The following is a 23632-nucleotide window of genomic DNA, read 5'->3' on the forward strand; positions in this document are numbered from 1 at the left end:
TGGAACCATAAAGCCCGGGAGCAGAGTTTTAGGCCAGGATAGCCTGGACAGCCTACAGGGGCTGAGGCTGGGCCATTGAATAAGGGTCGAGTGTCCTGTTTACAGCACCCTGGTGGTGTTATCAGCCCATCGCAGGCACCAGCCTCCGAGGCCCTACCACCTGGCTGAGAATCCTGGCAAGAGGCCAGGCCATTTCACCCTGGAGCCGAGCAGTGGTGGGGGCTTTCAGTTCTTGGGCAACGGTAAAGAAAAAGGAACCAGAGATAAGAGGCCTCAGGTGCTATCTTCCAGCACCACTTGGCTCTGTCTCCCAACTGCTCCCCCTTATATAGCTTCCTTAATGGGGCAAAGAATAGGTCAAGTGTCTTGCTGTCTTGGGGAGGTACTGTAAAGGAGGGAATACAAAAGAACAGTGACTTACATAGAAAGACATAGATAGGCCAAAGCCAGCAGATGTACAGAAGGCCAACACCTTGCTCCATCCTGAGATAATGAGGACACTGAGGTCAGATTCAGCCAAAGAAAGGTCAACCTCTAAACCAATCAAGCAAACCCAAGTGGTAAGGCCACTTGGCAGGTCTCAAAGGGGGCTCAGGGCAGCTCTTCCCTCTCTCTGCCACAATAAATTATTGCCACCCAACTTTTGGGGGCAAATACCTTCTCAGGAGCCCCACCTCCTCTCTCTCCACTAGCTTCCTCCTAAAAATTCAGTCAAGGCCCACATGGCCATAGCCTTTAGTCTTTATGGCTAATTCTCCCTCTTCTTTCACCCATTCCTGCCCTGGAGAGAGAGGGGGGAACAAGGGACATGACCAATGTGGGGAACAGGAGAGTAAGAGTATAGAAGACACAGGAAAAAAAGAGAGTTCTGTGGCTGCTGTTTTCAGCTAGACTAGTGACTTGTTGAAGGGGAATGGAGACTCTGAAGCAGGAGGGAAAAACAACCCCTGGCCAACTTAATTTGGGCTTTAACTAAAAAAAATTTTTTACAGCACCTTCATTTCTGAATATATTCCCCCATCCTTGTAACTAAAAAAGATAGGGAAAAAACCCAAGTGGTGCAGCAAATATAACACATTAACTGAAGTTGACAGTATATGCAATGTTAAATACTCCTATTTCCCCACCTCTGCAAAGAAGGATGATAGGTGGATACACTTGTTTCTTCTCCAGTACTAAGTATTACTATTGAGTTTTGGAGTTTGGGGTTGACTTTTTGAAGGCATGGTTTTGATTTTTGTTTTTTTGGTATTTCCATTTATAAAGGAATAAATTTTTATTTTTCTCCCAGAGTGCTCACTTCACTCTACGTCAATTCAAAAAAGTCTCTCTATGCTTCTCTGAATTCTTCAAGTTCATTGTTTCTTATGGCAAATGTAGGGATTGAACTAGGTAACCTCTAAGATCCATTCCAACTCTAAATCTACAAGCTTGTCATCTTATATACCACAGCAATTTAGCCTGGGCAATAAAAAGGTAAATTTCATTTATTTTATTTACTCAGAGCTCAGTGAGTGAGAATGGGTCCAGAAAAGGGAATGAGGTTATTCTCCGGCATGAAGCAGTCCAGGAAACTCTGCTATGAGCAAGACTGAGCAACTAAGAAAGGGCAGAATGGAAAGTAGAATGGTCAGAACAGAGGCTCTTGCTGTCTGTGAACATGTTTGTTTTTTAAATTGGAATCCTATGCATTTTATACATTTTAAAAAAAACACATTATTTTGAAACCATAGACTTTACCAGACAGCCAGAGGCATCTATGTCACACAAAAAGTTTAAGAACCTTTGCTCTATAGAGACTTGCAAACAGGAAGTGCTTAATAATTATCTGTGGAATGAAAAAATCAATTACAAATTACTTTTGTATACTGTCATGTTTTAAAACCTCATTATCCCTGCTCACATTGACTAATGATACTTTTTCCAACACTTCTTCCTGTGCCCCTTTGCACTCAAGCTCAGGTCAGAACACAAATATCAGTTCACAAAAATTACAAAGTGGGTCTCCTTACATTCTCTCCCCCAAATCCTGATAGCACCCTTAAAAATCAAATGGGAAAATTATGTTTAAAATGTCCATACCCTTTGACCCAAAGGTCTCACTGCTAGGTATATACCTTAAGAACATCAAAGAAAAAAAAAGCCTTTTTATGTATTTATATACATACATGCACACACATAAATACATGTATATATGCACATGTGTTTGTGTGCATATACACATATATATATACACACATACACATAGCAGCACCATTTGTAATAGCAAAGAAATGGAAAGAAAGTAGGAGTCCATTGATTGGAAAATGGGTAAATAATATAGTTGCACCATAAATAAAATAACAAATGTGAAGAATTCAGAGAAACATGGGAAGACTTGTATGAATCCATCATGCAGAGCAAAGTAAGCATATCCAATAAAAAAAATCTACACAACGAATACAACCATGTAAAGGAAACAAGCAAGAAGAAAACGAAACCAAAATGCAGGTGCATTTGTAATGACCAAGCTTGGCCCTAGAGATGAACTGAGAAAACACAGGCGTCTCCCTCTTAGTGGGAGTGGGCAATGTTGCATGTATTGTCAGATCTGGTTGGGGGTATAGGTCAGTTTAGTTCAACTATTTTTCTCCTTTTTCTTTTTTAATCTTTGTTTTAAGGGAACAAAGCTAAGGTGGGGGAGGATATATTTGGAAATGATGTGATATAATGAGATATAAAACAAAAGGCATCAATTTAAAAATACAAATCAAAATCAAAGAAGATAAAGGAAAAGTCAAAAAGATCTTTCCTCCTCTAACCCCACTACCTGATTTCTCCTAGGCCTTGGGCACATGGCCCAGGCACCTATTTTCAGAGCCAGAGCTCTGTCGGAAGGAAGACCAGGGCAAAAAGAGGGCATCCATGCTTTCCCACCTTCCTGCCTTTCCTTACACTGTCCCTTCCACCTTGAATGCCTATTTGTCTTCCCTCCTCACCATGTCTAGCAATTGAAATCCTACCCATCCTTCAAGATCCGGCTCAAATGCTCGATCCCTGAAGAAGCCTTCTTTCCCTGATCTCTAGGCAGAAGAGATCTCTTCTTTCTCAGATTTCTTAAAGCACTTTCATTGCCTTATGAGCTTTTACTCTACACTATGACCACTGCAAGCAGGAATTCTTTTACTCTTTGTCTTTGTATCTTCAATGCCTGGGACATAGTAGGCACTTAGTTCTTATTGAATGATTATCCTGAACAACCTGGATAAGGCACTTAATCACTTAAACTGCGACTCAGTTCCTCATTTGTTAAATAAGAGAAATGGACTATACCAGTGGTTCTCAAAGTATGGTCTGGGGACCTCTGGGGTCTCCAAGATCCTTTCAGGAAGTTCACAAGGTCAAAATCATTTTCATAATCATACTAGGATGTTTTCATTTCTAAAATGAAACATATTGGTAGATATAGCCCACATAAACAAAAGCTCTTTGGGGGGCAGGGTCCTCAATAATTTTAGGAGTGTAAAAGGGTCCTAAGACCAAAAAGTTTTGAGAATCATTGGACTAGATAATCTCTAATCCAGGACTAGATAATTCCTTTCCTGGTCTAAACCCTACGATCTAATAATACTTATTTGTATTGTGTGTCACAGCAGCCTGTTGAACTATAAGCTCCGTGAGGGCAGGGATGGCCTTATTTATCTCTGTATCTCCTGTGCCTAGCACAGTACCTTGCAGAGTAGACGCTTAATAAACGCATCATCTTGGCTGTCCATAAATGCATGTGCCTTTCCAAGCCTTTTGCAGGATTAAGAAAAAAAAACCAGCAGCTAAAAACATCAGGGAAAGGAGTTCAAAAGGGGTTGGGGAGAGGAGGGTGTGCTTAGGGTAGTTATAGCTCTCCTGGAAAACACTCTTTTCCCCAAGACACCTGCAGCTGGCAGCTGTGACGGAGATACAAGATCGAGAGCATACCAGGGGGTGGGGTTTGCTCAGTGTGAAACTGCAGGGTCCTAACTAGGAATTTTAGTGTTCAGGACAAAATCAGTGTGGGAGAAAAGGAAGCATCATTCCCCAGAGTTACCTTTGTTCCCTTCAGGAGAAGGTTGACTCTGGAAGGGATATTCTAACCAAAAAATGTAATGGGGGTTGGGGAGAAGAGAGGGGACAGGTCTGTCCACACACATCTCTTCTCTTCCCCCAGATACCTGCTACAGCTCCCCGCTTCCTTCATTATCTCACATGCTCGTGAAGCCAGTGAAGTCAGTGCCCTGAGGCACAAGGTACAGGAACAGTGGTCTTCAGCAGGAAGTATGTCTCAAAAATGTTGGTGCCTGGAATAAAGCTCCTGTTGCTCTGCCCTAGTTTGGCTCTGGCAAACAACAATTTGGAGGAGAGCAAGGAGTGATGCCTAGGGATTTGCAGCAAGCAAAGAACAATACCACCAGCAATTCTGTCTTTTGTTCTGTTTTATACAAATACTGGGATAAATAGAACAGTGAGGGTGTCAAAGCCCTCATGGTCCCTCAAAGTCCTTGGGAGGCGGGTAGCATGAGAGTTGTGGAGAAAGTGTGCTCTAGGGAAGTTGTGTTTAAACTAAAGTCTCCAATTTAACCATCTAACTACTCTTGTGCTCCTTGGAAACAACACAAAGAAGTCCTTGTGTTTCAGATGAGAATACTAAAAGAGAAGCTTCATATATTTCCTTCAGCAACCAGTTACTGAATTCAAACATCATAGAGCAAAAATAATCAGAATAAGGAGACAATTCCCTTTACCAAGAAGAGTTATGAGAAAGAGAACTCACATTTGCTGTATACTCACATGAAAAACTTCTCTGAAGGGCCTGAACTCATTACTAACACCATGTTATAGTTTATAGCTCAGGATAGGGGAGCCAAGTGAAAGAATTCCTGACTTCACAGTCATTCCCCTGAATAATGCCTGCCTCTGCAGGCAGCTGGAAAAGGGGCCCAAGGAGAGACCCATCTGGAAATGTCATTGTGGAAAATCACTCAATATTAGGAACACTAGAGCATTTCAATCCTGCAGGGAGGACAGCATCAACTCCAAAGCCAGTATACATATTCAAACCGACATTTGCTCAATTCTCAAGAAGTTGCAGTTAGAAGAAATTGAAGTGGTGTGAACTTTTCACCTTTAATCTAAATTCTCTGCAGTATTTCAACATCCTCTCTCTCTCTCCTTCCCTCCCTTTAGTTTTGTATATGTGTGTGTGTGTGTGTGTGTGTGTGTGTGTGTGTGTGTGTGTGTGTCCCTGTCCCTGACTGGAGATGTTTTCCTTTGGAAATTGCTGGACCTTTGCACTGATTACCATAAATAGCATAACAGAATGGTTTTCTAATACTCTACCCCATAGGTATTTGAAAATAAGAGATTTGGGGTGGTCTAAGGATCCAGAGAGCTCCCTGGCACAAATGTTCTTGCATGGCACTACTTGTCACTAACTGCTTCCTACCAAAGACATCAAAAATAAATTTAAGTCGACTTTTGAGTCAATAAATAAATAAATTAAATGGTGTGAGAACAGGACCAGCGAAGAGAGATGATTATACTGCTATCTTAGATTTCTGTTTCTTAGGTTAAAGCCTTATCCAACACATTTTCATCTATCTTCATATAGTAGAGAGGCTGTGGGAGGCAGGGCGATCTAAAAAGTGGAAAGAGTACTTGATTTCAATTCATAGGACCCGTGTTTGAATCCCGATTCTGCCACTTACTGTGTGACCTCAGGCAAGTCACTTGGCCTATTTGAGTCACAGTTTCCTCGTGTAAAAAGAGAGAATTGGACTACATGGTCCCTGGTCCCATTTAGCTCTAAACGATCCATGAGTTACAGACATGGCTCAGGGAGAAGCAGTAAGTTCTGAGAAATCACACAATAGCTGAGATTCAGGTCTCCCTCTTCTGAACTGGTCTCTTTTGAAGATGTCCTTGTCCTCTATAGCCTGTCACCCTTGAGAAAGAAAAGGAGTAAACCATATCCTGGAGACCAGATGGAAAATGCCCAGGTCTCAAAGAATTCTAAACTGCTCAGGTATGTCTCAGGGGGAGAAGACACCAAACAAATCAGGCCATAGGGCTTCCTTTTCTGATCCAGAAGAATGTAGAATAAAGGGAAAGAAAACAAATGTTCCTTTCGGATTGTAGTCAACTCAACCACATGTGAATTATTGGCTTTGTGGCCCAGTCTGGCTTCCCCTTGTGTCTCTCCCTCCACTCCCAAAGGAAACTTCTTGGCTGCAGTGAGTTTAATATATGCTTAGATAATGCAAACATGTACTATTAATTAAAATAAAACAGAATTGGGAAAAAAACTTTTGGTAGCATAATGGCACTTGCTTTCCCTCTACTCTTAAAAAAAGTCACAATACAAACCTAACAGAAAGTATTTTTAGATTATGCATCATATAGTATTGTTCATACCACTGCCCACTCTCATTAATGTGGATAATGCATAATTGCATTTCAGAAGGCTCATGTTCAAACCACTTCCCAGCTAGGATCTTTAAATATTTACCTTCAAAAGCTCTTGCTAACTTTGAGTGAACACAAGGTAAGCTCATAGACTGAGAGATAGCAGGTACCTTAGAAACCATGTGATACAACCCCTTCGTTTTACAGATGAGGAAACCAAGGCCCAGAAAGCTAAATTGATTTGGCCAAAGTCATACAAGTACCATGGTAGAACTGGAATTTGGACCTGGGTCCCCATAAGCTTAACACTGTTATTGTCAGACTATGATCTCTAACAGGGAAAAGGAAAATGAGAGAGAGAAGAACAAACAGTGAATGAAGCTTCCACCAGATGGTCTTGGACACACAAAGAAGCAAAAGCCTATGTGTGGGTTAGATAGTGACAGAATTTAAATGAAAAGGATAGTGATACAAACTAATACAAGGATCCTGATCTCCTATTTACCCTTACCCCAAAATACTAAGTCGAAAAGAGGATATGACTGTAGATGGAACTTTAACGTGGTTATTACAGTTAAATGGACCTGCTATGCTTTGAATCCCATCTCTTAAATGGGATGTGGAGAGATTGATTAGAGAAGATAGTCAAAAATGCACAAAGGAATAGTAAATTACTCCAATGGGGAAAAGCTACAAGAGCTGTGCTGGTTAGCTGGGGAAAGGGAGGACCAGCTAGAATGTAATTTTAATGCTGTTTTCTCAGAATCTGAAAAAAGACTGTTTTTTGTTGTTGTTGTTTTGAGGCAGCTGCTATGTCACTTACTTTTATAGGACTAAGCAAGAGAAATGGGTTTTAATTAAAGCAAGAAAGACTTGAGTTGGCTCTGAGAACTTTTTGGCCATAAAGACTTCATATTAGAATGTGGAAGAGTCAGACCCTGGAGATGACCAAGAAAAATGGACAACTATGTATCCTAGATGGTTAAACATTCACCTGACTGAATTAGCTCCATCACTCTTTCTAGCTCTATAATTCGAGGATGGTACTTGAAACTGAAGAAAGGTAGTGCATAAAAAATGGCCACTGATAGATTCAAAACACTAAGCAGCTTTTCCTTTGGGAAACTAGGGCTCAAAAAGAAGGCCAAGGTATTATTTGAGGAAGGATTTAAAAAGATGAAAAAACACCACATAAGGTCACAGGGAGAATTGCCTACTAGAGTGTATCAGACAGCTACGCCACAGGCTCTCCAATGGTGCCCCCCCCAACAGGTGAGAAGTATAAATAGAGCTCAATTTACCTGTGGCTCACCACAAGCAGGGATCAGCAGGGGTCATGTCACATGATCAGAAAGCCTTGGTCAGGCTAGGATTAAATGCTGCCTAGGCACCATAACCCCAGGTACAACATTTTATTCCCCTACAATGCATCAGTAGGCCTGTGACTGTCAAAACCCCAGACTCTGAACAAGGACTCTGATTCATTTACCCAGGGGGAAGGTAGAGGGAGGGGAGAGAAGCATGTCTCATAGTGCTGCTAGAGTCATGTACCCAAACAACTTTCTCTCCCCCCTCAGGGCATGTATATAACCCATTCTTCCTATACACATACCCTATCTTCTGCTCTTCCCCTGCATCATTTTGTTAGCTAGACAATGAAGGGCCCAACATCACCAGGGAACCTCTTCATTGTAGCATTGTGTGAGTTGAGACAGCTTCATTTCCTTTAAGGCCCTGCTTAAGCTCTCTAAAGGAAGTTGTCATCTCTGATCAACACCACCTGCTGGTGCTTTTGTTTCCTCCTTATACACTTTTATGCTGTTATATTCATTTACATTTGTCTCAGTTTCTGTACCCTCTGTTCCCCATTCAATTGGCAGCTCCTTAAGGATGCTATACATTTCATCTTTACATATGCAGAAGATGGGGCTATTCATAGAAAGTGGTCAATCAATAACATTTAGTGACTGGTTGGTGCTCATCTTGTTCTATTCCATAGCTTCTACATCCCATTCTATATCCCTGGGTTTCCATTCCCTTGCTCCCAGTATTGTAGAATTGACCCAGCATGACCTCAAAAGTAATTGCAAAATCTCATACTCTGCTCCATCCACACAAAATCCCCTAATTTTAATTGATACAAACATACAGAAGAACAAGAGCCATTCCTCAATACATAAACAGTCAAAGAATCTGTATGGTCAGTTTTCAGGGGAATAAATACAGTTAACAGGATTCATATTAATGAAAGCTCCAGATCACTATAAGGGAAATGCAAACTAAAACAACTTTTAAAGGTTCCAACTCAGACCCAAAGATGACAAAACACTAAAATAGTAAACGTTGGAGGGGCTGTGGAAAGAAAGGCAAACTGGTCTAACCATTCTAGAAAATAATTTGGAATGATACTAAAGAAGTCACTGTTGAAACCCTCTGACCTAGCAATTTCATTATTAGTCTATACCCCAAGGAGGTCAGAGACAAAGGGAAAGTTTAAAGTTTAAAGTACTTTCCGCAGCAAAAAAAGAACTGGAAGGAAAATAGGTGCCCATGTTTGGGGAATGGATGGGAAAACTAGTATGTGAGTATAACGGATTATTATTGATTATGCCATGAGATGTTGAAAACAAATGATTCAGAGAAACTTGGAAAGACATATGAACTGCTGCAGAAGCAAGCAGAATCAGAATGACTTACATGAAGACCATAACAATGTAAGAAAAGCAATACTGAAAGACTTCAGAACTCTAATCAATGCAATGACCAATTGTGACTTCAGAGGATTGATGGGAAAGCATTTCTCCCTTCTCTCTACAGAGAGACAGTGGACTATAGGTATAAGGTGAAGCATGCATTCTCAACACAGCCAACGGGTTGATTTGTTTTGCTTGACTGTATTTATTTGTTACAAGGGAGGGTTCAATGAGGGTGAGGAGAGTCAATGGTAAGTAATGGAATATAAAAAAGAAAAAGAACATTAATGAAACTTTTATAATTCATAAGCTTTTCTGGGCAATATCCCAGGTTAGCTCCCATCCTGAAGTCCTAGTTTTGCCAGTTATTCGGGTATCTTGAAGGAGGCTAAAAGGTTATGTGGTCCCTCCAGGTCAAATCGAGTGCAAGAATATGTCCTGATCAGCCCCTCAGGAAAGAATCTTTGATAAAGCATGTCACTCAGGGAGGAGATTTTTCTTACAGTTTATGCTCCAGATCATCAATGGTATCTGAGCAGATGCTTGTCATTTTGTCCTTCAACACTTGTATCCAGAGGAAAGAGAAGAGACAAAACAGGTTGTGGCACCTCAGCATTGATGGAAGACATTTTCCACCATCTTCTGCTTCATAAGACAAGTGTGGACCACCTTCCTTAAGTTAGAAGCCATAGCTAAGACTTCACCATCTTTCACACACCTGGTAAAGAAAAAGCTTTTGCTCCTGAGAGCAACAGGGAATTAATCTGACTCAGGGAAACTGTTTGGGATGCAAGTTTCTCAGACCTCTCACCCTTCTCCCACAGCCAGTCTCCAGGGCCAAGTGTCTGAGAGCCACTTGAGGGCAACCGCTCAGTTCACATGGCACACTTCAAGCAGAGCCGTTTACACAGCTGCTCCAACACAAGCCTTCAAGCTGCAATCAACAGGGGCCCAGAAGGGATTTGGGGTATTCGGCACACTTTCATGGTTTTGTCACTTCTGATCAGGATCAGGGAAAAGAACGAACCTTTAACTTAAAAACAAACAAACAAACAAAAAAAACCCCAGCGTACCACTTCCATGGGTCAATACAAATTGTATGCAAATTAAAACTAAATGTTTGTGACCTTCCTTAGTGTGGTCAAAGGGAAAATAAACCTAAGACTAATGGGACTGGAATCTACCTTCATCTAGGATAACCCATACTAGGATTTCCTAAAGAAATGATGCACAAAGTTAGAGCTTTGAAGGATAACTGTTGTGAACCTATGAAAAGGGGAGACAGGGAAGGGAGGGAGAAAAAAGTGAAAATAATGAATTGCTACTTTTTAGAGCAAACAGTGTATGTAGGCCAAGCACATTTGAGAAGTACAAACTGGTGCCTGACATGCAGCTCTGGGGACCAGATTGCAATGGCAATGCCCCTGTGTACAGATGTCTAGTAATGGCTACCAGAAAAAAAAAATATCCATTGTCTTTAGTTCTGTGCCTAATGCAGAGTTCTCACAAAATGTGCTAGTCTTTCCATACGGAGAGCACTCTCTTGACCCACTCTGTGCTGGATATATTAGCTTACATAAATAAAGCATTTTCTTGTTAGAAAGCTCATTATGTAAATTAGCTTATTTGATCCTTCCAACCCCCTGAAGTAGGTAGGATAAGTATTATTAACCCTATTTTACAGATTAGGAAACTGAAGCTCAAAAGGGGTTGTACCACTAAGTGGTAATGCCAGAACCTGAACTCAGGTTTTCACACTTGAAGTCTAGAGATCTTCCCAGGATACCACAGTGTCCTTTTGGTCACAGTTCTTTTTTTAGTAGTGGGAAAAGGGCTGCACCACCCATAACCCCTTACCTGGTCTCCCTTATGTCCAAAGATACACATTTACAAGACAGTTGGCTAGAGTAGTTTGCAGCCAGAGGATGGAGTTTCTGTGTAAACCTGAGTCACCCAGTGAGACTAGGATCAGACCTACAAACTTGGCCTCATTAACAGCATGTTCTTGACCAAATGATCTCCCAGGGACTTCTAGAAGCACCACATCTGCAATTACTATTTCTCAGATCTCATCATAATAAAATGCAAAATGGTATTATTTCATAGTTTCCACACAAAGGCCCCTGTTCTGAACTTATGGAAAGACATGGATGAGAGTTCATGGGCTGGCATGGATGGGCTGTGATCTGCATTTCTAGAAGGCATAACCACAGAGTTTAAATCACAGAGTAATGGCCACAAATGATCATTTAAACTTCATCTTCCACATTAAGAAATCTACAACGCATCTCAAGAGAAAAAAATAGGACAGTACAGAATGATTCTTTGAACAGAAAGCCAATAAGGAAACTGGTTTCCCAAGAAGATACCTGGACATCCTGACAGCATTCCCCGAACTTCAGCTGACTGCTACAAATCTCCCCTGACTGAGCTGCTTCCAACACTAAACCAAAAGGGTTCAAATATATGGTATGCACCAAATCCACTGCCAGGATCTGAGGTAAACTCTGTCCACGTCAAGGAGCAAAGACAATGGTGGAAGGTGGCCTGCTGGGCTGAGAGGCAAGAGATCGGGGTTCAAGTCTTAGCCCCACCCTCTTTTGCTTATGTGAACTCAGATGAGACACAATGTCTTTGTTTCTGGGTTGTTGGTTTTTTTTTTTTTGTTTGTTTTGTTTTGAGTTGGCCCATCCGTCAAATGGAGAGGTTTAAGAGCTATTGTGATAATACATATTGACAAAATCCCATCAAAATTAACTCCATGAACACTTAAATTTGTTTTCTTGTAATATCATTTGGTTGTAATTAATTGCAGAAATCACCTTCCCAGTTTACTGGAACTGAAGATGAATCAAAGCTGAAATTCAATCTTCCTGAAGTGAGTTAATAAATGAAAAAGAAGTGTTCTATAATACGGAAAAGCAAGAATTGCCCCGCATGCACATGTCACACCCATTTCTTCCCCTCTTGAACATCTGCGGACTGTTTTGCTCCAGTGGGAGTTTGGTAGGTGGGATGCTTAAGGGTGAAAGAAGGGTATGAAACCAATGGGCCACTGCTACCTGATGGCTGAGCCAAAGTTTTCTTCTCCCTATCAACAAACACACCCCAGAACACCATCAGGTCCCTTGGTTAAAGAAAAGCTCATTTACAGACGGAGGTTAGAGAAAGTATGTGTTATATGAACTTGCTCACTTTTTAGAATTTTTTTAAAAAAAAAGTCTTTCTCTGATACTTCACTGTAGATCTTATCAGTTCTAACAAGCTAGAGGGATCTTTTTCTAGTGCAGGCCCAATGTTGAGTGCATATCTATCATCCTAGGACCAGCCTCAGTTTGGAGGGGCTCATTAACAGAGTTAGCTACCAGATGATTTTTATTTGTCCACAGTAACTTACGCAGAGAATTTACTAAAACATAAAGGGGTTATGATCCACAGAAGTAGAAGGAAAAACACACCGCATAAAAAACATGTACTTCTTTCCATTCTCCGAAGAGGTGGAGGAGTATGGTTACGGAATACTGCATATACAGTCAGACTTAGTTATTGCAATGCTTAGTTTTGTTTATCTGCCTTTTTAATTTTTTATTCTTCATTATAAGGGATGGTTCTCTGGGTGGGCAAAGGGGAAGGGACATTTTGGAAAATGAAGGTGATGTAAAAACAAAAGATACCAATAAAAAAACTTTAAATCACAGATCCTTAAGGAACTGAAAAAAGTAACAAAAACAAATCAGTTTTCATGAACCACAGAAATGGTTTTATTATATAGAGCTTTCTTTGTAACCATTAAATAACAGAATTTTACTTTTCATCTTTTTATCTTCCACAGCACAGCACAATACCTTTGCACATATAGGTGTTTAATAGTTGTGTGACTTAAACAGGTGTGAAAATAAATGCTGAAAAAAGTGGCTACATAAATATGATTGAAGAATTATTCTACATTCATCCTACATTGGTAGGAGCTGTCTACACTATAGCAACTATCATGGGAAGGCCAGTGAATAAATCTGTGAAATAAACCAGGCAAATACACAAGTGAAATTTCCTAGGGGCTCAAGTCACTGCCCCCTCAACCAGGCAAATGCCTTAATGATCTCGAGTCATTTGTAGCCCAATAACCCCAACCCAATCTCCATAACTTAAAACTAGCAAAGGGAGTGTTGTCTGTGAGTGGGGGAGAGAAAATGTATTGTTAGAGTAGATAATCTGTCTGTCTGCCCAACTTACCACAAGGATATATTGAGGGGAAGTTGGGGGTGGGGGAGGCAGTATTGGGCCCTGTTCAGGCAAGAAGGAGATAGGTACCAAGCATCCTGCAGGAATGGAGTCTAGGCCATACGGCAAACATGTTTTTCTGTATCACTGTCTTCTATACCTGAAAAGTTAAGGGACTATTGCTATTTAATACCAAGTTTTGTTTTGATGTTTTTCCTCTAGGGTTCTCAGTGTCTCCTACGAACATTCAGCAAACACTTCTGCCTTTCTATATTTTAGATTCCTTCTCCCTTTAACAAATCTCAATATAGATATATAATAGCATCTGTCTCCTTGCTCTCCCCTCCATCAAGCATGGCTAATGAATTGCTCTACAATAGGAAATGCATGTCTACATAAAACCCAGGAAGAGCTCAGCAGCTCTCACATGGTCCCCTCGTGTCACTCATATTCATTAAACATAATCAACTCTCAGTTACCTATATTCAGAGAGATCCTTGGCACTGGTCTCAAAGTCACTTACACTAGGCTTCAAAGTTTTATTAAGCAACCACTTGATGCACTTGCCCTCAAAACACTTACAATCTAGCTGGTGTACACAAGTGAATTTCCCTTTTTGTCTGTTTTGCTTCAGCTATTCAAATGCATTTCTATTTGCTGACCACACAAATGACTGAGAATACTAGACCTGAAGTATCAGAGAAAAGCCAGCTTGGACCATTAGAGTAGGCATCAAGAGCTAAGTCTTAGTATTAGCTATACCACTTATTAATAACTGTGACTTTAAACATAATCTTTTTAGACCTTATAAATACCATTTTACAGAGAAGGAACCAATATCCACCCTACCTACTTCTTAGAATTGTTGTGAGAATCAAGAGGTTCTGTATGTGAAAATGCTTTAGAACTATAAAGCACTATAGAAATGTAAACTATAACCCCAAACTGGTCATATTTTCAACTTTGTTGTAACATAGCTAAGTTTGTAGGTCTTCTAGAGGGTTGGTTTATGGAGTTTTTCTGTAGAAGCAGCTGTTTCAGGAATACTGAACTACAAAATTACGGCTGTAGTGAGAAAGGTTCCAGGTGCTACCCTCTACATTCCAGGCACATATGCACCAGTCTCTAAACCCAGACCATGTGCTATTTTGAGATCACTCAGGCTGCCTCCCCTCCACTCCCCAAATGCTAAACACCCCCCACCCCTAAACACTGTGCCAAATCTGATTGGGATTGGCTTTTTTGGCTCAGGTCTAAGCCTAAATGGAAGCTATGAGGCAGTGTTTCAAGCAGCATGCAGCTGTAGGGAAGGGCACATGTGTGTTATCAGTAGTGGTTCTATCAATATTGTGTAGGCGATCAAATATGCACAAAGTGAAGAAAGCTCTTAAGAGAAAGGGAGTGTGTGGTAGGGGTGGGAAGGGAGGAGGTGGTTGAGAGAAGTGGCTTCTCTTCCAATCATATTTTCATTCTTGTCAAATGTTACACCCAGCCTGGCAGGCTTATAAAACCACTTCACTCATGCCACCACAGGCCTGGCTTCTGCCTTCACCTCTAGTTGAGACAACTGAAGGCAGGGCAACACCAGAGGGCAATAAGGCACATCAGGAGGAAGGGAAAAATCTCTACTTTTTATGTTTTTCTGAGAGAGAAACAGATAGACAAAGAAAAAGAGAGAGAAAGAGAGAGAGAGAGAGACAGAGAGAGAGAGAGAGAGACAGAGAGAGAGAAACTAAGAGTTGGGATGGCAATGGATGACAGCAACAGCCTGGGCACCTGTACACTTTGCTCAGTGACCTGGCATCACCAGACTATGCCTGGCAGGCTTTTGTGGGGGGGGGGGGGTTTCCCACCCTGATCACAACCATGATAACCTGGACAATTAAGCTGAATTCTAATTCCTGATTAGAGGTTATTTTAGGAATGTAACCAGTTTAATTCTACCTCCTTTTCATCCCTCAATCACACAGCTCCTAGTAAGAATTCAGTACAAACCTAACAGTAGCTAGAAGAAAATCAGCCTCTCATTTGTATCTTTGTTTAGGTTTAACAGTCAGGTAGCTTTGCTGTTTTACAAGAGCAACTAAATCCCAAACATTTGTGGTTTCCATGGATTGACCTGGTTACTGCCTGAGCTCTCACCCCTCCCCTCCATGAGCTTCAAACATGTAGGAAAGAGAACCTTTAGCCCCAGCCATGAAATCCATGGAAATGCCATATCTTGGAACTAGTTAGGTTTCAAGCACAGAAACCACAACGAATAGAATAACATGCCAGTGATCTAGGTGATACAAGTAAAACTAGCACTTGAGGAGGTAGAGAAAGATGTGGGAGGAGGGCCTAGGAAGTTTGAGTATGAGTGGAAAAAGGGTTCAGCACTGAGGGTGACTGGAGGAGTGGTACCATACTCTTCTTCCCTCTTCCCCCATTCAATTTAGCCACTATCCACTGGTAATAAGCACATTACCCCAGCCCTCTCCCTACAAAAATACTGAAAATCTGTTTAAACTGTGTGGTAAGCTCCTCTGCTCTTGGATTCGGAAGCGTGCTGGGCCTCCTTCAGTAAAGGGCAGGCTGCCTGCTGTCCCCAGCATGCATTCTGAAAGCAGGGCAGGCAAAAAAGGAAGGCTAAAGTTTAAGGGAAGCAGGGACAATAGCTGGTCAGATAAGGCCAGAGCAATCACCATTGGTCTAGGGGAGGGTGTTGGTAGAGAAAATCATTTCAATCTTAGCTAAGGGGGACTGACTGCTAGCCAAACAAAACCCTGCTTTAATTCATCTCCTCTGTACCTAAACCCATTTGACTGAGAACTAAGGTCAGGCATCATGGAGAAAGTACTGGATTGAGAGTTGGGAAGACTAGAGATGGAATCCTAAGTCTCAGGCACTTACTAGCTCTGTGACCCTACGAAAGGCACTTAACCTCTCAGCCTCAGTTTCTTCATCTGTAAAATGGTGTTTAAAATGGCACCTATCTCACAGAATCAATGACATCATGTAAAACTTTTCTTTTTCTTTGCAAACCTTAAAGTGCTCCATGAATGTTAGCTATTATTATTCTTTACTGTGTCTCCTCAGCACTCACATGCTCAGTATATACTTTTTTGTGCACTGATTTGTTGATTCTTTTAAAAGCCTACGGTCTGTCTCCCTAGTTTTATCTTTGCTATTTAACTAAGAGATGCTACAATATGCACCTGCCATCTCTTCATTTATATTCAGGCACCAGATGATTCAGCTGGCAGGCCGAATAGGCTGGGACTATTAGAACCCAAAGCCTCCCCCTAACAAGCAAGTTTTCCCTAGAATAGATATGTGGGAGAATGATAACGGAGAGATGAGTGACAGCAAAGAAGCAGCTCAAACCATCACAGCTGCCCTGCCAAATGCTGTCCATCAGCTAATAAGCCATATCTAAAAATAGGTGATGACTTCTAGGCAACCAACAGAAGAAAATTCCCATTCTCCTTAGAAAAGGCTTGCTAGTTCTCCTACTAGGGATCAACAAAAGATCTTTGAAGATGTCTTTCTAGGCCTTCCCCTACCCCTTTTATTAGGCAGCTGAAAGCATGAACAGCTAATCCACAAGCAAGCTCAGAGACCCCACACCCATTCCAACTCCATCCTCACCCCACCACCTCCCCCACACCTGGCAGCTTTCGGGTGCTCATGAGCAACCAGCAAACCTGTATGCTTGCCTAAGGTGGGGGAAGAGTCTCTACAAGGCCCAGATTTCAGTTCCAGGTTCTCTAGGGGATTGAATCAAGTTTTCTTATTATGAAATGCCTTGATAATGTTCCTTTAAATTAAAATCACCATTAATTTGCAGTGTTGTTTCCACACACACAGAAAGTAAACTGAGGCTTAATGTAGGTCAGGGGATAAAAATTTTAATGACTGCAAAGCTGTATATCCAATAATAATCCAAAAAGGAAAAGATACAAATGTAGAAAGAGAAGGGACTAGAAAATTTAACAAGCAGCAGTTGTATAAGTAACAAGGGCTAGAGCCATAGTGCCACGAGTCATCTGCTGTTTCACATGGCAACAGCAATTTTTGCCCTTGCCTTTGCCCATGACAAGGGAGGAATTGTGGCATAGATAATCCATGAATTGTGGATAATCCAAAAAAATTTTTATTTGACTTTGGAATGTTTTCCATCTTACATATGAACAGGGTACAGTTAGTATTCTAAGAAATACAAACTATAATTAAATAATGAAGTTAAGACTGAAGATTCAAATCAGGAGGTTGAAAGCAGTGATTCTTTATGCCCTGTTCTTGGCTCTAATATCTGTCTCCCAGCAGACTAGAGAAAAAATGTCATATTTCAAATAGTGATGTAACCTATCCTGAGCAAAGTTCTCTCCATCACCTGCCTGGCTCACATCTACTACAACTGGGGCTGTAAGAGGAATGGAAAGTTCTAGTTCTTCACCGCTTTACAGAATGAAGCCAGTCAAAGTATAGAATTATATATAGGAGGTGAAAACGCAAACAAAAACCTGAAAGCAAGACCTGACCCATAATGGGGGAAAAAATCAAGAGCTGGTCTTGTCCTAACCTGGGCAAAAAAATCTTCTGTATCCTCTTGCTGAGTTGCACTTTTAGAGGAATATTAAGATTCTCAAAGACGACACTCCATTTTCAGTGAAGCCACTTGGATCAAGGGCTGAGATAACAGAGTAACACCCCTATGCACCCAAACAATGCAAACCAGTGATGCCATGGGCACATCTTGGGAAGATACTAGTTGCCATTTAAGCTATGGGAGCTTTGTAATTTTTCTTGTACCTGGAGGCCAGGGAGACTAACATTCTCTTTCCCTACATTCTATCATCAGAGATCCTCACCCAAGAGCCTGTTAACCAAAATCTCCTAGCAGGCTGCCTGTAAGGCCTGACATGCATTTCATTCTGACCTTTGCCTCTTGGACTCTGACTTCTTTCAGGGCTTAATTTATGTACCACCCACTACAAGAAGCCTTCCCTGATGTGATCCTCTAGTTGTTAGTACTTTCTCTCTCCCTCCTCAAACTATCACGTATATACTTCTACAAGAATATGCTGGATCCAGGGCTGTTCTTTATTTGGGTTTTGTATTCCTGGGTACCTAGCTAACAAAAGGCCCTGAACATACTAGATGCTTAATGCTTATTGGCTTGGATTACTACTTGAGAATTTCACAGCCTGCATTCTTTCTGCTATCCAAATATGGAGCAACCATATAAAACACACACACACACAAAGTCACATATACCCCTCACAGGAAAGGACAAAGCAATTATGCAACGTAGTCCCAAATTCCAAAGGGGTTCTCTCGGGTGATAATATTGAAAGGGTTGGACACTTCAGTAGTACCATTTCAGGCTACAGAGTGCTTTGTTTTACTAAAACCATTTGGAGCAACAGATGAACTGAGCCTGGCTGGGAATGCCTTGTTTTTAAATGCTCCCCTTACAGAAGCTGCCTCAATTCCAGGCTTTGGAAGTGACAGCTGTACTTATTCTGAAGGGGGATTTTAAAGGTACCCCCAAGCCAAAATTACAACAGGGCAGTTCCCCAGAAGAGAAAAGCCATTTTCTACTCCAAACAAGCTATTCCATGAACAGGTTCCAGTACCAGTTACTAGAAGGATTATATACTAGTGGATCCTTTTCTTCAGACCTATGATTAATGCATTTCAGTAAGCAGACACCCCCTTTATGCAGTTCCCCAACCCCTAGGATGGGAGTTGTGAAGACAATGCACATATGGTGGCAAAATAATGATTATTGCTATTGATAATAACCATGATACTTCATATTCAGATGGTCAACCCAGGTAGCCCAATCAACTTGACACACAATAATTCTCCCTATGAGGAAGATAGGCCTTCAGGGCAGCTATCAATATAGTTAACTCAATTATGTGCACATAGAGACAAATGCTAATGCAGGTAAATCCAGGACAGCAGACTAGCCAAAAACAATTTCTTTGAAATGCACTTTATTGTAGGATGGGGGGAGGGTTAGGAAAAGAGGAAAGCAGGAAAAGAGAGGTAGAATGAGGAGAACAATTTATTAATGTTGTTTCAGTCTGCCTGATAGACAAGATACACAAACATACACTACAACTGACACCTATGGGGATAATAAAGGTAACCCCTAAATGCTAGAAAGGAGTGGGGAGCCAGATTGGGACTGGACTTTTATTGTGGATCATCCCCAAGCAGATGGAGAGCTAATTGAAAACAGATGCCCCCAACTCCCCTAAAACTTGGCTAAGTGATTATATATGGTTGGTTTTCACTAACCTCTACAGTACAGTTTGGTAGTTTATTAAGTTATTAGTCACTGGTCTTTTATACCAGAATAATGGTCAGTTATATTCCAAGTAAGTTTTGGTGGGCAGAGGAAGTAAACAGAAAACACTGGCTACTCTGGAGTCCAGTCATCATTCACAGGATTGGTAGACTTGAGGAAAATTATTTACAAAGCTGAGTTAAGTATTATACTGATTTTGTCTATATGGAAACTGAGGCATCAACTAGTGGTTTTACCCAGAATGAGTCAGGACTAGAATCTAGGTCAATTCACCTCCTGACCTAGCTTTGCCCATCATTAAAGATCCTGGAGAAGCATAAAAGTTAAGAGCTTCCAGATGGTATAAATGCTCTTGAAGAAATGTAAAAAGGGGGTGGGAGATAGATGGAAATCTACTCCCTTAAATCCTCTATCTTGGGTCCACATTCCCCACTAGTAGCATTTTTGCCTTTCCTGGAATTTGTCTTAATTTTCCTCTCTAGCCTGCCTAGTTTGGCCTTATTCATACCAGAGACATGTGTTTCTAAAATAAAATAAGGCACTAAGGCTAACAAACTGAATTTTTTCTAAACTTTCAACATGACTGAAAAAAGACATCCCATGCAGACAAATGGCAGCCAGAGGTAAATTCCCCTTTACATAATAACCTTTCTACAAGCTCTGATCTATCTAGTCAAGAACAGGACGGGGTGTGGGGCAGGAAGATAACTGCCTAGCCTGGAGTTAACGTTACATCACTTGGAGATGGGAAACTGAAATACTAACACTAAGGACACTTAATTGTTCTTGAAACCCAGTCTCAGGTTCACCTGGTTTTTAAACAGATGGGTTTCAAAACCCTGTTTAAAAATGCTCATTTTAAAAGACAGGGAGTAAGAGAGTGCAAGGGGAGGCCCTGAAATTCTGAAACCTGCAGTACTGGTTTCCTACCAACCTGAGTTTGCTCTTTGAAGCCTGAAAAGGCAATGGGGCTCCGGCCAACAGTGCTGCTCTCAACTTGGCTGGGGGAGGGCATGGGGAAGGCAGTTTCCAAATGAAGGGGGTTTCCTTCTATAACACAAATCCTACAGTCCTTCATTAAGCCATCTATGCTGCTTCTCAATGTGAAAGTGGTAGTTTGAGCATACACTGGAGGGAGAGGCACTGGAATTCCCAATGTTTAGGAACTGCAAGGGGAAGGAAAAATTGTCTTCTCCCATCCCAAGGCAGAGCAGGCACATGCTCAGAATGCTTGGCTGCTAAGTTTCAGAGGCCCTGGCCTTTGCTGTTGCTTCCTCCTCCCTTTTCTCTTTCCCAAGATTTATAGGCAGGTTATCACAACAGCCACTAGGCAAACTCTTTAGAGAAAATCCTACTCTGCCATTTTAGAAATCTCTTCCACTTCTGACTTCATTTTTTCTTTAAATTAAAAAAATCCAATAAACCTCCCTGATCAAGAGAAGGGGTGATCAGCCCAGTAAGTTAGGAATCTTTACAAAAGTGCTAACTATACAACTTGTACCAAATCATCTGTCAAGTTGTGAGAGCTCTCTATCTCTGTTTTCTCTCTAGGATCACAGGGTATCAGGAATTTTAACTGGTGCAGATCAAGCAAAGAATCCAGGCACATAAGTCCACTCTCTCACCCCTAGACCACATTATCCACCATCTCCATCCTATTTAGGTCCAGTTCCTGACCACCCCTCCAAAAGATATGCAAGAGGAAGCTGAATGAACAGTTATTCTTAAAACATGTCTGCCAGCAGTTTTCCAACTACCATACAAGCCACATGTTTATTGGTTTTCAACTAAAATGACTAAGGTTCTAATACCTGCTACTCCACTAATTTCCTTGGGCTCTGAGTTTGGAGGAGCCAAAACATAACTAACAGGTTTCAAGCTCTATGGTTTGTTCTACAAATAGTAATGAGCATGAGTTAGTTTGGGCATTGTCTTTCTCTTCCCAATGGATTCTGGACATATTTTTACAAGTGGGTCGCCATCTTGCTAGCAGATGTGACAAGTTTCTTCTCTATTCTAAGATTTGATGGTCACTGCTTAATATAATCCAAAATAGAGTATTTCTAGGAATAGAGTATTTTACTTCAGGGAACCTCTTAATTCCAACAGAGAATCTGGCTAATAACTATACTACAGAGTCAGGGTATAAAGTGTCAGAGTTGTAGCATTTGAAAATCTAGAGAAAATTGTTAATGCCTACCGAACAGGGCTCACAACTGTACAACCTTGAGGTGCCATAAGTGTTCAATGATGCTCAATTGATGAGGATCTCCACACTCACATCTGGTATGAATCAAATGCAAAGCAAATCACTTTCAACTCGAAGCCAATCACCTTGTGAAAGTGGATTTTTTTCAACCTTCCTAGCAGACTGCATTTGTGGGGCTAGTAACAGCTTTGGGTATGAAGAAAAGTTGACTTATTCCCATCTTGCATTCTATAATGCTTCCACCCCCACTTCTCCAATTTCCTCCCATCCTCTGGTCCCCAAGTCATGCTGTTCATCAGACATCACTGTGGGTGCTGGGCTCAAGAGGAAAATTGAGTGGGCAAATATTTGCCACAGTGTATCAATGACAAAATCTGCACCCTCCTGCCAGGATACCCAACAGGGTGAGAGGAGAGTGCCATGTGTAGATTCCATAACACACACACACACACACACACACACACACACACACACACACACAAAATGAGAAAATGAGGCAGGCACAAGAGGTACAGAGATCATCCTGGAATTAAAAACTTCTAGGCCAGGCTCCACCTAGGAGGGAAAGAAGGGAATCAGAAGGAAAAACTTGAGGAGGGAGGTGAAAGCAGCTAAATTAACTCAGGGCTGCCCAGTGTCAGGAATTGGGAGGAAGTGGCATAAAAGGAAGCTCAGATGAAGTGGTAGGCAGGGGAACTGTAGTGAAGGAACTGGCTGGGCCAAACTGGAGTTTGGAGAACGCCCCCCGCCACACACACACACGGTCCAGGGTGCTTTAATTACATGTCCCTCCCCCCATGCAGGCATCAAATCCCCAACCAAGCAACCAGACCTCTCCCCATCACTCACTCCTTCTCCAAACCCCCCTATCCTATGACTTCCCCACCCCTGCACCCCTACCTTCCAACACCCCCCTCCCCACCCCACTAAGTCACTCCTCCCAACCAGGATCCTCCACCTTACCGAGCCCCCAGTGTCACTCCCGTGGTCACTGCGCCCCCCCACGCGCGTCTTCTCCCTCTTCCCTTCAAGTTCCCCCTCCCCCACTCCCGTCACGCGCCTCTCCCCCAACGGCTCCCCTCAGACCCCAGACTCCGTCCCCGGCCCCGGCCCCCCGGCCCGGGCTCACCTGCGCGGCCGCCCCCGTCCCGGCGCTGGTGCGGCGGCGGCTGCAGCTGGAAGGGGACGGTAGCCCTCAGCGGCTGCAGCCCGGCCCGAGGGGAGCCGACGGGGGCCGGAGGAGAACAGCCCCGCCGGAGCCCCCCGGCCCCTCCGCGCCCCGGGCCCCAGGCCCCTCCGCCTCTGCCCCCCGCTGCGGCCCCCGCCATCTACCCGCCCGACTCGGCCCCGCAGCTAGCCCCACACCGTCCCCCGCCCCCGCCGCCACAGCTTATCAGCCCTGCGGGGCGGGGACCGGCCCCCTCCAGTCCCGGACTCTCATTGGTCCATGCCCACCAGGCTCCGAACTCTGAGCCCAATCGCGGCTCGCATATTCTCTGGCCAGAAGTGATTGGGCGAGACTTCCGTCCGTCCTCACCCAAGACTCCGCCTTCCCTTCATATTGGCGCTCCTGGGAGGGGGCTGGTCTTTGGCTGCTGCCAATGAAAAGACACCGAAAGGGGGAGCGTCACGCCCAGCCCCAGGTAGTATGCAAATGATTTGCGTGACATCAAGTGATGAAAGGGGCGGTGGAGGGCAGGGTGGCCAGGTTCTAGTGACATCACGACATCTTCGCAGGTGAATCTTTAGCATCCCAGTGAAGACTATAACATTAAAATGTCCTAGTTG

General features: G+C 42.4%; 1 protein-coding gene across 1 annotated transcript in view; it reads right to left on the reverse strand.

The window, feature by feature from the left end:
• The window catches only part of FAM117A (family with sequence similarity 117 member A), a 51559-nt gene extending 28387 nt beyond the window's left edge, over positions 1 to 23172 (reverse strand). The window contains exon 1 of the mRNA XM_027872788.1: positions 22974 to 23172. Coding sequence (XP_027728589.1) covers positions 22974 to 23172 — 199 coding nt within the window. The remainder of the gene's footprint in view (positions 1 to 22973) is intronic.
• Positions 23173 to 23632: the final 460 nt, after the last annotated feature.

Source organism: Vombatus ursinus, unplaced genomic scaffold, assembly GCF_900497805.2.
Source record: "Vombatus ursinus unplaced genomic scaffold, bare-nosed wombat genome assembly UNPS02014801.1, whole genome shotgun sequence".
Lineage (NCBI taxonomy): Eukaryota > Metazoa > Chordata > Mammalia > Diprotodontia > Vombatidae > Vombatus > Vombatus ursinus.